General features: G+C 48.6%; 2 protein-coding genes across 13 annotated transcripts in view; one reads left to right on the forward strand and one right to left on the reverse strand.

The window, feature by feature from the left end:
- The window catches only part of CFAP97 (cilia and flagella associated protein 97), a 53,060-nt gene extending 42,855 nt beyond the window's left edge, over positions 1 to 10,205 (reverse strand). The window contains exons 1-3 of one of the 10 annotated variants that reach the window (XM_051833193.2): positions 10,071 to 10,189; positions 3,890 to 4,045; positions 2,773 to 3,062 (exon numbers count right to left, since the gene is read on the reverse strand). The gene's annotated coding sequence lies outside the window, so the exon portion shown is untranslated. Of the gene's footprint in view, positions 1 to 2,772; positions 3,307 to 3,328; positions 3,639 to 3,889; positions 4,046 to 8,943; positions 9,262 to 9,978 lie in introns of those variants that run through there. The other 9 variants (XM_051833164.2, XM_017338577.3, XM_051833161.2 and 6 more) reach the window with 9 other exon arrangements.
- SNX25 (sorting nexin 25) overlaps positions 9,393 to 12,267 on the forward strand; it is a 152,294-nt gene continuing 149,419 nt past the window's right edge. For 2 of the 3 annotated variants that reach the window (XR_011386313.1, XM_051833125.2), the window contains exon 1: positions 9,393 to 10,110. Coding sequence is in view for 1 of the 3 variants with exons in the window: in XM_051833125.2 (XP_051689085.1) it covers positions 9,691 to 10,110 (420 nt within the window). In the remaining 2 variants the exon portion in view is untranslated. Of the gene's footprint in view, positions 10,111 to 10,286; positions 10,474 to 12,267 lie in introns of those variants that run through there. The other variant, XM_051833140.2, reaches the window with a different exon arrangement.

Consider the following 12,267-nt stretch of genomic DNA (forward strand, 5'->3'; position numbering starts at 1 on the left):
GGAAAAAAAAATTGCGGCAGACAATCAAAATGCTCAAGATCACACATCGAGAAATTGCATTCCAGATTTGGACCCAGGCATTCTGGCCGGAGATTTAGCACTCTTAACAAACACTACACTGAAACAAGCAGAGGAAAAGCAACAAGCCAAAATCCTAGCAGGAAGGAATATTCCAAAATAGCCAAAGCAACACACAGATCCACATGAAGGACAGTAAAGAGGGAAGCAGCCCTGAGGACTCTTGATTAAAAGGTTCAGAACTGTGATATCAAAAAAAGTTTGCAGATTTATTATTTGTAGTTTCAGAGGTAGAACTTGCATCAGCAGATGAAAGTACTTAAAACTGTTTTAATTTTTTAAAATTTTATTCATTTGAAAGGCAGAGTTACAGAGAGAGGGAGAGACAGGTTTTCCATTCGCTGGTTCACTCCCCAAATGGTCACAACGGTCAGAGCTGGGTGGGTCTGAAACCAGGAGCCAGGAGCTTCTTCTGGGTCTCCCAAGTCGGTGCAGGGGCCCAAGCATTTGTGCCATCTTCTACTGCTTTCCCAGGCCATCAGCAGGGAGCTGGAATGGAACTAGAGCAGCCGGGACACAAATTGGTGCCCATATGGGATGCAGGCACTACAGGCGGAGGCTTAACCTCCTATGCCAAGTGCTGGCCTTTAAGTACTTTTAAGGTGTTGAGTTTAACAGAACTGCTCAAAAGCAGAAATGCTACCTTCTAATATGAGCTCTGAGTCACTAGAAATGCTGGAGCAAAGACTGGATGAGCATTTGCTGGGGTGCGGCAAGTAAGTTCATACATATGGAGGCTACAATCTTTCTAAACCCTGAACTAGGTCTAAGTCCCAAAATCAAATGATTACAGATACTTCTGTGAATCCTTTTTTTTTTTTCATAGTTAAGTTTCCCATCTAGCTTGTGAAAAGGATCAGAATACATCACAGCAAAATATGCCGTTTTGGGGCCGGTGCTGTGGCTCAGCGGGTTAATGCCCTGGCCTGAAGCGCCAGCATCCCATATGGGCACCGGTTCAAGACCTGGCTGCTCCACTTCCCATCCAGCTCTCTGCTATGCCTGGGAAAGCAGTAGAAAATGGCTCAAGTCCTTGGGCCCCTGCACCTGCATGGGGCTCCTGGCTTTGGATCGGCACAGCTCCGGCCATTGTGGCTATCTGGAGAGTGAACCATCGGATGGAAGACTTCACTCTCTCTCTGCCTCTCCTCTCTCTATGTAACTCTGACTCTGAAATAAAATAAATCTTAAAAAAAATGCCATTTTAGCATAATGATCATTTTGAGCTAAAAATATCAACAGATGTAAAAGCCTTTAGAGAACTTCACTCATCTAAGAGCAGAAACCTCCGAGAAACGAGGACTGCCCTCAGTCATCTCCCAGAGAAGGTTCTTCATCTTGATGACTAGGCTGGCAATGAGCTAGACCAGCACAATTAACCCTTGCTCAGACAGCCCTTCCCTTACATTAGTTCCCCCACATATTTATCTTTTCATAGTTTACAGCCCCCAAAGACCTAAAACCGTTTATCTTCACAACTTTTCATTCTTTGTTAAAAATGGGCTATCAACTTACAGGCCTATTCATTTCTTTGGGTCTTCTTTTCCAGGAAGGTCCCAAGTTTGGGAAAATTAACATCAAGTAAAATCTGCCTGACCTTTCTCCTGTTCCATCAGCCCTGTCAGTTTAATTCCAGGGCCTTGGCAGCAGAACCCAAGAGGATAAAAAAAAGGCTAAATAAAGGCTTTTTTTAAATTTATTTTTTTAAAGAAACACATTGACTTATTTATTTCAAGTGAGAGAGAGGGTGAGACACAGAAAAGTGATGGGAGTAGGGGTGGGAGTGGGAGGTGGCGATCAAGCTTCTGTTCAACAGGTTCACTCCCCAAATGCAGGCAATAGCCAGGGCCAGGCTGATTCCAGGCCAGGGACCCCATCCACCAAAGCAGCAAAGTGCCCGAGCCAGCATCTGCAGCCACCAGCTGACTGCCAGCAGAGGTGGGACTCCAGGCCAGACACACCAATACAGGAGGTTTCCCAAGCAGCAGCAGCTCAACCTGCAGGCACACAAGGTCTGTCCCAAGGCAAAGTTTTCCCCTCTCCTGTACACTTGTCACCCAACCAGTTCCCAGTGTGTTGCTCATCTTTATCAGTCATTCCAAGAACCGTTTATCTGACAAGAGTCTAGAGTTAAAACACTGAACATGGAGCCCTGGTTCTGCTCTTTGCTAACTACATAGAAAAATAGCATCATTTCCAACTTAAGTTTCCTGCCTTCTTTCTTCACCCTCTCCAGACAGACAGACAGACAGACACACACACCAGAACCATCCCCTTGTCTGCAGGTCCACGATACAGTCAGGTAGTCCCCAGTGGTCGCAAGGGTCAGGCTCCCTAAGTGGCCACAGTCCATGAGAGCTGGTGCATAGCCCAGTGCCTGGCAGCCTTCACAGACTTAATTTTCTATTCCTAACACCCAACAGAGAGTAAGGATTTCAGCACTCAGGTGGCTGAACTTAATTTACATGGCTATGTATGCAACAATCCGTTTGATAACATTTACCTCAACCTTAGTGAGCGAGTCAATTTACACCGCGGTACAACTAAGAAAAATGGTGGCTTATGAAGGTAATTAAGATAACGCTTTATAGTGCACTGGCAAAGGGCAAAAATGAAGCGATAATCTGCCAGATCATAATACCCCCTGGTGCTCAATCAGGCCAAAGCTGCCTGGGAGTCACCGGAGCTACTCACCGTGTGTACAGCTCCTGAAGCGCCCGCAATAAAAATACTAGTGCCTTCCCGACACCTCAGGAGAACACCCAGAATCAGTCTGTCATTTTCAAAAACTGTCATTTCTGTTAACTGTGACCTTACATTTCTGTGGTCCTCAAGAAGATGCCAGTTGGGTAAACGACAATCTCGAGCCAAAGTAAACACCTGTTTTCCTGGAAATCGGGGCTCGAATCCCGACCCCCTCGGACTCCCGGGAGGAAGCAGAAGGTAAACAGCTTGCCCTCGGGCCTCAAGGTTCCGGCTCCAGCCTGCAGAGGTGGGCGGCAGCGCTCAGAGCCCAGCCCCGGTTGCGACCACACCTAAATTCAGAGCCGCCCCTGACCCCCACGTCACCCCAAACGCGTCCGGAGGACCAGACCGGCCCTCCCGGCCCCGCCGGCCGCGGGCTAGGGCGCCTTTGTTGTGGTTACTCCGCCGCGCCAGGGGCTGGCCAGGCGGAGAGTGGCGGAGCACACGGCTGGGGGCCCCCGCGGCCCGCCTTCCCAACCTCCCGCGCAGGCTTCGTTATACCAACCCCGGGAGCTCGCCGCCGCCTGGGCTCCGGAGCGGGAAAACGGCTCGCCCGTGGGGTGGGGGTGGGGCGGCGGACGCGCCGCGGGCCGGGCGCAAGGGGCCCCGCGCACGACGCTCACCTGGGAGCCGCGGCCACTACCGCCCCTCCGCAAGGCGCCCGCGGCTTTCCGAGCCTCGCTCCCGCGTCCGCGCGCTCCCGCAGCCCCAGCACGCGGCTCCCGGCGGCGCGCGCGCGCCCGAGCCCCCAGCGGCAGCTTCCGGAGGCGGAGGGAGCGGAAAAGGAACCGTGTGGGCGGTGAGAGAGCCGCGAGCGCGCGTCCGGCGGGCAGGGGGCGGGGCCCGGGCGAGCGCCCGCCTCGCGCGGCTGCGGGCGGGCGGCCCGCGTCACAGAGCGCCGAGGGCCGGCGGCCGGGAGCCGGGGCTCTCCCTGAGGCCCAGGGAACCGAGGGCCGGCTGAGGGCCTCACGATTGGGCCGGGCTTGAGAAAAAAAAAAAAAAAGGAATGCTGCAGCCCGCGGCCTCGACGACGGGTTACCGCAAAGAGGGTAGGCGCAGTAGTTACCTTGGGACGTTAGCAGGCGAGGCGGCTAAATCATCTTGTGACTTTGTTTTACAAAAACAACACTGATGAGAGGTGATTGTGAAATTTCAGCGAAAGTTAAGACGCGGGCCGGGCAGTCCTCTGCCTGCTGGTAAACGAGTTGGGCAGTTTAAACAACTAAAGAGAAGAAAAAGAAAATATCTCTGCAGAATATACTGCATGCCACAATTTCTTTAACTCTTCGGGCACAGAGTAGCCGCGGAGAATACTGGCACCCCAAAACATCCACCTCCTAGTTCCGAGGACACATGAATATGGTACCTTAGGTTGCCGAAGGGATTTAGCCAATGTGATTAAGGGTCAAAATGAGAAGATTAACCTGGATTATGTAGTGGGTCTAAGGTAATCACAAGAGTCCTTGGACAGGCAGGAAGTTCAAAGTCAATGGTAGGAGCTGTAAACACAGAAGCTACAGGTTGAGTTTTGCGAGGCAGAGGCAATGAGCAGAAGCATGCAGGGTAGCCTCTGGCAGCTGAAAAAGAATGGACTGATTCTCTCAGAAAGCCTGGAGGTTATGCAGACCTGCCAATACCTTGATTTTAGACCCCTGTGTTGTTTTAAACCACAAAGTTTGTAGTAGTTTATAGGACACTAATACCATAAGTACTCAGTGTTGTTCACATGACAGTATAAAGGTAGGAAATTCATTTATCCATAACCTAGGGAATCCGATTGAGAAATTGTCTCTATTCTTATTCACAATACATCATGTACTTTAAATGGAGAATCACTTCTATTCTTTTTGTTAGCCAAAAGAAAGGATTCCACTTAATGCTGCTTAATGAAGCTATGCTGGCACCATACTGGGGATGGTTTTCTACTCTGTGGGTAGAAGTTTCTTTTACCAAGTATTTAAGCAGAAATTTCTCCAAAGATAACACAAATGGCCAATAAACACATGAAAAGATGCTCCACTGTCACTGATTGTTACAGAAATGCAAATCAAAACCATATGAGATACCACTTCACACCCACTAACTTGGCTGTTGTCAAAAACCAGAAAATAACAAGGATGGCAAGGACATGGGGAGATTGGAACCCTTGTGCTTGTGGGGCTGTAAAGTAGCACAGCTGCTGTATAAACTGTATTGCATTTCCTTGAACACAGAATTATATTACTCAGCAATTCCACTTCTGGATACACACCCAAGAGAATTGAAAGCAGACTCTCACAAAGATGCTTGTACACCATGTTCATAGCTACATTATTCACTATAGCCAAGAGGTCAAAACAACCCATGTGCATCAGTAGATAAATGTGTCAAATACTCTACATACAATGGAATGTTAATCCAGAAATAAAATTCTGATACATGCTTATGTAATATGGATGAACCTGAAAGACATTAGACTAAGTGAAATTAGCTGGACACAAAAGGGAAATACTGTATGAGTTCACTTAGAGGTTGCCTAGAGTAGTTAAATTCATAGGGACAGAAAACACTGTAGTGGTTCTTAGGGCCGGAAGGGCAGGGGTGGATGCAGAGTTTCAATATGAGGATAAAAAGGTTCTGGAGAATGGATAGTGATGATGTACAACAATGTGCATGTCCTTAGAGCTACTGAACTCTCCATGTCAAAATGATTGATATGGAAAATTTTATGTTGTATTTATTTTTGTAATGAGAATATAAAAACATCAAGGAATTTATTATATCTCAAACTACCTTATTTCTTGGGAGCTATGAATTTATAAGTTTTGTCTCATCTTGGGGTCCTAGCTTAAATCTGGGGTGGGACAGAGGTTCAGGAAGCTGAAGGAGAAACACACTAAATAGTGGAAGAAAGATGTTTCATTGAGACAGAAATCAGTTGTGGTCTACTCACAATGTCCAGCATCTTTTTATTTAAAGATTTATTTTAAAGTTACAGAGAGAGAGAGGAAAAGGGAAGGAGGAGAAAAGAGACAGAAGGAGATCTTCCATCCATTGGTTCACTCAGATGGCTGCAACAGCTGAGGTTGTGCCAGGTCGAAGCCGGGAGCCAGGAGCTTCATCCAGTCTCCCACATAGGTGACAGGGAACCAAGCACTTTGGCTATCTTCTGTTGCTTTTCCCAGGCCATGAACAGGGAGCTGGATTAGAAGTGGAGCAGCTGAGACTCAAAACAGCACCCATATGGGATGCTGGCGTCACAGGTGGCGGCCTTACCCACTATGCCACAACACCTGTGGCTGTCCAGCATTTTAAACATTTTTTTCCACTCAATTTTACATTTGGAAGTAAAGCAGATGACATTCCCATCTTAAGAGAACAATGAAGATAACCTTATGGAGCATTCTGTTTGAATGTACTGGCCATAAGGAATTTAAATAAGACACCCCTATTTAATTTGCTGTTTAATCCTTCGACCTGTTAGGACTCCACACACTCCACACTTACTATTGGGAAGGAACATGTAGATTCTAATTTAAAACCTGAGCTAGGATTTTTATCTCCCTCAGTACCTCCTGATTGCAGTCACTCCCTGGTAACCCCTAATCCTTTTTTTTTTTTTTAAGATTTATTTTATTTGAAAGGCAGTTACAGAGAGAAAGATATCTTCCATCCACTAGTTCACTTTCCAAATGGCCGTTCACTCCCCAAATGGCCATAAGAGCCAGCCAGAGCTGAACTGACCCAAAGTTAGGAGCCAAAAGCTTCTTCTGGGTTTCCCACGTTGGGTGCAGGGGCCCAAGCCCTTGGACCATCTTCAGCTGCTTTCCCAGGCTCATTAGCAGGGAGTTGGATCGGAAGTGGAGCAGCCGGGACTTGAACTGGCCTTGTTATGGGATGCTGGCACTGCAGGCGGTAGCTTTACCCGTTACATCACAGCACTGGCCCCTGGTAACCCTCATCTTAGCTTTGCCTCTCCAGTGTTTTCTCCAGTCATGAGTAGGATAGAGATTGTCACTGCTGACTTGGCAGCAGTATAGCTTTAACTTCCAAGTGGTTTTCTGACTACAGGTTTACATTTCTTCAGATCTGTGTTACTCTTGCGAACAACATACTGCTGTATCAGAAAGCCCATGATCTTAAGAGTTACAGATTGGGGGGCCAACGTTGTGGCGTAGCGGGTGGGGCCACTGCCAGCAGTGCCCACATCCCATATGGACGCAGGTTCAGCGCCTGGCTGTTCCACTTCCAATTCAGCTCTCTGCTGTGACCTGGGAAAGCAATGGAGGATGGCCCAACTCCTTGGGCCCTTGCACCCACGTGGGAAACCCGGAGGAGACTCCTGGCTCCGAATGGCGCAGCTCCAGCTGTTGTGGCCAATTGGGGAGCGAACCAGCAGATGGAAGACCTCTCTCTTTCTCTCTCTCTCTGCCTCTCCTTCTCTCTCTGTGTAACTCTGACTTTCAAATAAATAAATAAATCTTAAAAAAAAAAAAGTTACAGATTGGGCTGTCAACAAAATGTCAGACCAATTTCCCCTTTAGTTATGGAAGTTATAGTCAGCACTTGTAGGGGGCTAGTGAAGATTCTGGTCTTCTCAGAAGGCAACAAAACTAAATACTTTCAAACATGGAATCTAAGTCTTGGGCTCATGGATTTAAACTGTGCTTTTCTCTAAAACCTGTATGCGATGACTAAATCAGAGTTTTGAGGAGGCACTGTGGTGTAGTGCTTCAATTCACAAGCTCTGAAACTAATCCACATACAGTGAGAATCAAATCCTGATGGTATATAGCAGGTTGTAGTCATGATTAAACGAAGTTTATCTAGTGCTTAGAACAGTAGCTGGCACACAGTTAAGTGCTCAATTACTTACTACTATTGTTAGCTATGAGTTTAAATTGGAAAATGTATAAAGCCTTAGGCATTCAGCTCTTGGCACATAAATGATAAAAAATATAGATATGATTGTTGGTAATAACAAACTACTATGCTTTATTTGAAACAATTTGGATTTGTAGCCTACAGTCTTGAGGAGCCCCAAAGGGATGAATATTAACAACTGTTTTGCAGACAAAAGACTTCTTCAAAAATCAGTTATGCTTTATTTTAAAGGAGAGAGAACAGGAACTCATTATTTCCTAATTTTTGACTTAACAAGCTATAAGAGAATGAAGTGCCCCATGAATACCAATTAATATTGAAAAACAAAGCTTTATAGAAATAACAAATGTGACTAGATTTGTTTTTATGTAGATATATGAAGTAATTCACTACTATATCAATTTGTTCGGGATATATTATTAGCTAAATGTTAGAGACTGACTTAATCTCCCACTTGAAATCCATTCCAGGGAAATTTATCATGAAGATGTGGACTGAATACATAGGTGGACTGCGAATATCTGTGGATACCAGTAATTTTTTTCTTTTGAATAGCAACCTCTTGGGTAATACTTTGCTTCAAAGCAATCAATATCCACTAAATATTTTATTTCCTTCATATGAATATTGTATTTTTCCTTTGTTGCAATGACACTATTAAAACTCACTCACAGATTCCTTTTCAAAAACATAATAATATACAAGGTATAGATCCATGTACTCAAATTCTTTATTAGAGTGACATGGAGAGAGTTCCTGGTCTCTTGCCTTCAAATGTTCCCCACATCCTTATATTTTTCACTGCTCCCCTAATCTTTTTAACTCTTCTCTTCCTCTTCTCATTCCTGATTTGCCTTCCCTCCTCCTCTTTAAAATAAACAATCTGTAGTCTCTTCAGTATTCCTTTACTTCCATTATCCACTAGAGATACTTGTGCTGCTTTCTAGGGCTTAGCAGTAATTGCCAGGGTTTATGTAGCACACTGGCATCTACCTCCTCGCAAGCATTATCTGAATATTACCGTCTTGGGACCATGTGAGGAGAAGGGGCAAAAATGTACTCTCAGCACTATTTGGACCACTTCCGTTTGCATAGATAACAGCGTTTGCACAGAAGAGTTGGCAACCAAAGCCCAAGATTGGAGCCAAAGTGACTCCGGCAGCTCTGCAAGAAATCTGGCCCCAGGCAGACTTCTTTGGGCCTTTCCCTAACCGAGAACTGCAGGCTTCATTGACTCCACGTTCGCCCAGTCCTTACCTGAGGCCCCCGGTGGGAAAGGGAAGGTCGTTAGCAGCTATGAAAAGTGAGGATCAAGAATGGTTGCCGTTGAATCTAAGTAAGGGGAGGACGCAAGACAGAAATCTGGGGGGTTATGGGCCCGGCGAGGACGTTACTTGTCACCGGTGAGCCGAGAGCGAGAATTACGGGATCACCTGGGTTCGAAGATTACAAACACCTGCAGCAAAATTTTCCATCCACCGACCGTACGGGGGCGGGGGAGGGGATGCGGGAGCGCGGGAAAGAGCACTTCTCGAAGCCATTGGTCGCGCCCCCTCCCCGTGGGGCAGCGGCCGACCGGACCCCGCCCCCGCGCCGTGGGTGGACACCGGCCCGGCACCTCCCAGCTGTCAGTCAGAGGCCCGGTCGCTCCCCGCCCCCCGCCTGACACGCACTTCGGGGCCGCCCTCGCCCCCGCCCCGCGTCAGGCATCGCCGGCTTCAGTCACAACACGGGCCGGCTACCTGGGTGCGCCTGGGCCGGCAGCTGCGGGCCCGGCGCCGGCGGGCGGCGCTGAGGGGTCGCTGGGAGGGGCTCGGCGGCGTCTGTTGGAGCCGTTCCCTCGGTGGGCCGCCGGCGAGGGCATGAGCGCGGGCTCCCCGTGCCTCCGGAGTGGCGGCGGGAGTGGCGAGGGCAGGAGGCGCCGCGCAGAGGCCACCGTCCAGGGCAGCGCCGGGGGCCAGCAGGGCAGGAGATGTGCCTGTCCTTAGAGGCACAGGAAGCAGCATGCACCCCGATGCCACCGACAGCAGCGGCGCCGGCCTCAGCCCCGCGCCGGCCACAGGCGCCGGCGGCCGTCCTAGCCCGGGCGCCAGGGACGAACGGCGGCGGGAGTCCCGGGGGGACGCGGAGGCGGCGGCGGCGGTGCCGAGGGACCCGGGCGGCAGGAGCTGGCGAGTGGCCGTGGCCGTGGCCGCAGTCGCTGCCGTGGCCCTCTCCTTTCTGGCGCCCGGCTGCTGGGAGACGGCTGGAGGCGCGGGGCCGTGCACCGTCCTGCTCCGGCTCACCCTGTACCTGAGCTGCGCCGCGGCCGCCTTCCTGCTGGGGACCCTGTTAGCTCTGGTCTGCCGGAGCCGGCGAGCCCCTCCGCCCGACTTCGTCGCTACCTGGAGCCGCCTGGCCGCGGCCGTCCGCCTCCGGCCGGAGGTGAGTACCGGTCTCGGCTGCCTCGAGCGCCCGCGGCCTCATCGCGGCCCTCCCTGCTTCCGGTGCGAGCCACCGGCTCTCGGAGACCCCGCTGGCGGCGGCGTGGTCCTCCTCGCGGGCCCCGGCTCCCCACCCGGGAGCTGGAAGTCCGAGAGAAGCGGGGCTGGGGCGTGTGGGCCCGGCCGGTGGATGCGAGCCTTTCGTGGGCTCCCCGCGGCGACGGGTCGGGACCTGGCGCGGTGAGAGGCTGGTACTCAGCCGCGGTCCCCGGTCCCCACCTTGAGAGCTGGGTGAACATCCCAGATCTCGTCCCAGATCTCCCGTGAGCCGGAGACAGCCACCGCAGTCTGCACCGCACTCTCGGTTGGTTCTTCTGCCCCTTCTCGGTGGGAGGTAACTTAAGGACCGTTTCCAGAAGAAACTTGGTTAGGTCAGCCGCCCAGGACCAAACCGGATACACTTCTTACCACACCGTGTTGTTAAGTAGTGGTGCAGTCCTCACTGGTTTCCGTAATTTAGGAAGGGGACGCCAATAACCACTGTTGCTTGCAACAAAAGGAGAGCTCTGAGGTATGGGGCGATAGGGCTGGGGTTAGAGATCTAGCAAAGAACAATATTTGCAGTGAGTTCCTCCTCTCTCCCTCAATGCCAAACTCACTACTTTTTCTGTCTCCCAGCTTTCTCTTCATAATCCTCTACAAGGTTTATGGTAGCTTGACTGAATGATACCTTCATTAAGCTGAAGTTGATTGTCCAAGCCCTTTGGGATGAGGGCAATGACAGTGGCTCAACTTCCTACAAATGTTAGAATGACCATTGTTTGCAGGATTTGTATCTGCTCACTCTACGACCTGCTTACTCCTTTGTTTAGAAAAAAAGAAAGCATCATGCTGCTCTCCAGAATTGCTTTTCTGAATTTGCCACTTCACGGTGCAGACTGGCTGGGGTAATGGCTGGAGGGCTGTATGTAAGGCAGTCGGGAGTCCTCATTCTGTAGGTTGATTAAATAAACCTCTGTTTTCAAAATTGGTAGTCTCAAAAAAATTTAATGATTATTTCTCTTAAAAACCTTCACCTAGCTGTCCATTTTTAACACCTAATTTAACAAGAGTTGGTAGGTAGATGTGTTCTTTTCCTTGCCTTTTTTTTCTACATTGATAAGTAAGGGCCCCAAGATTTTATTACTTGCTTATTGACTGCTAAAGGATCAACTCTTGAGTATTGTAAGAATTTATAATTTATTTAGTACATGTTTTTGAGCATCTTACACAAGCCAGGTAGCACTCTGAAAACTGGGGTTGAATCAATAAAACACAATATTCCTATGAGGCCAGACAGTAACAAAGAAGTACTTTGCAATAGTGAAACTTGCTTATGAAGTGAAAAATGGTTAAGAGTAAGTGAGTGTGAGTGACTGGGTGGTAGGGGAAAGAAGCTTAGATGTTGAGGTCGGGGTCAAAGTCAGGGTACTGCAGGCCACCTCTGAGTGCTTAGATCTCTCTTGTTGTAAGCCATATATTCCCTGAAAACTCTGCACCTCTGCATAGGTAAAATTTGCATTATTATCTAGGAAGATGATGTAGAAAAGGAATTAGAGAAATTAGTACTTTAAAGGTGACACAGAAAATAAAGCAGCATGTGCAGTCTCATGTATGGTATCTGAATATTTCAGATAACAGAAGCGGTAAAGTATTATCTGAAACAAGTAATTTCTTAATTATTCTTTTTGAAATTGAATTCTGTAAGTACATTAGGAAGTTACTTTTTAAAAAAATTTATTATAAGGATTACAGAGAGAGAATGAGAGTATCTTCTATCCACTGGTTCACTCCCAAAAATAAGGCTACAATGGTCAGGGCTAGGTCAAAGCCAGAAGTTTCTTCTAGGTCTCCTGTGTGGGTGCAGGGGCCTAAGCACTTGGTCCATCTTTCACTGCTTTCCCAGGTGTGTTAGCAGGGTTGCTGGGTCAGAAGTGGAGTAGCCAGGACTCAAACTGGCATTCATATAGGATTGCTGGTGCTGCACATAGTGGCTTAACCTGCTGTACCACAATGTCGGCCCCAAAAATTACTTTGTAAGTTATTTATTTCTTAGAATTGGAATCCACATTTACATAAAATTCTCTTTTCTTGATAGTACTGGTGCTGTTTACTCAAG

The sequence above is a fragment of the Oryctolagus cuniculus genome, chromosome 2 (genome assembly GCF_964237555.1).
Source record: "Oryctolagus cuniculus chromosome 2, mOryCun1.1, whole genome shotgun sequence".
Classification (NCBI taxonomy): domain Eukaryota; kingdom Metazoa; phylum Chordata; class Mammalia; order Lagomorpha; family Leporidae; genus Oryctolagus; species Oryctolagus cuniculus.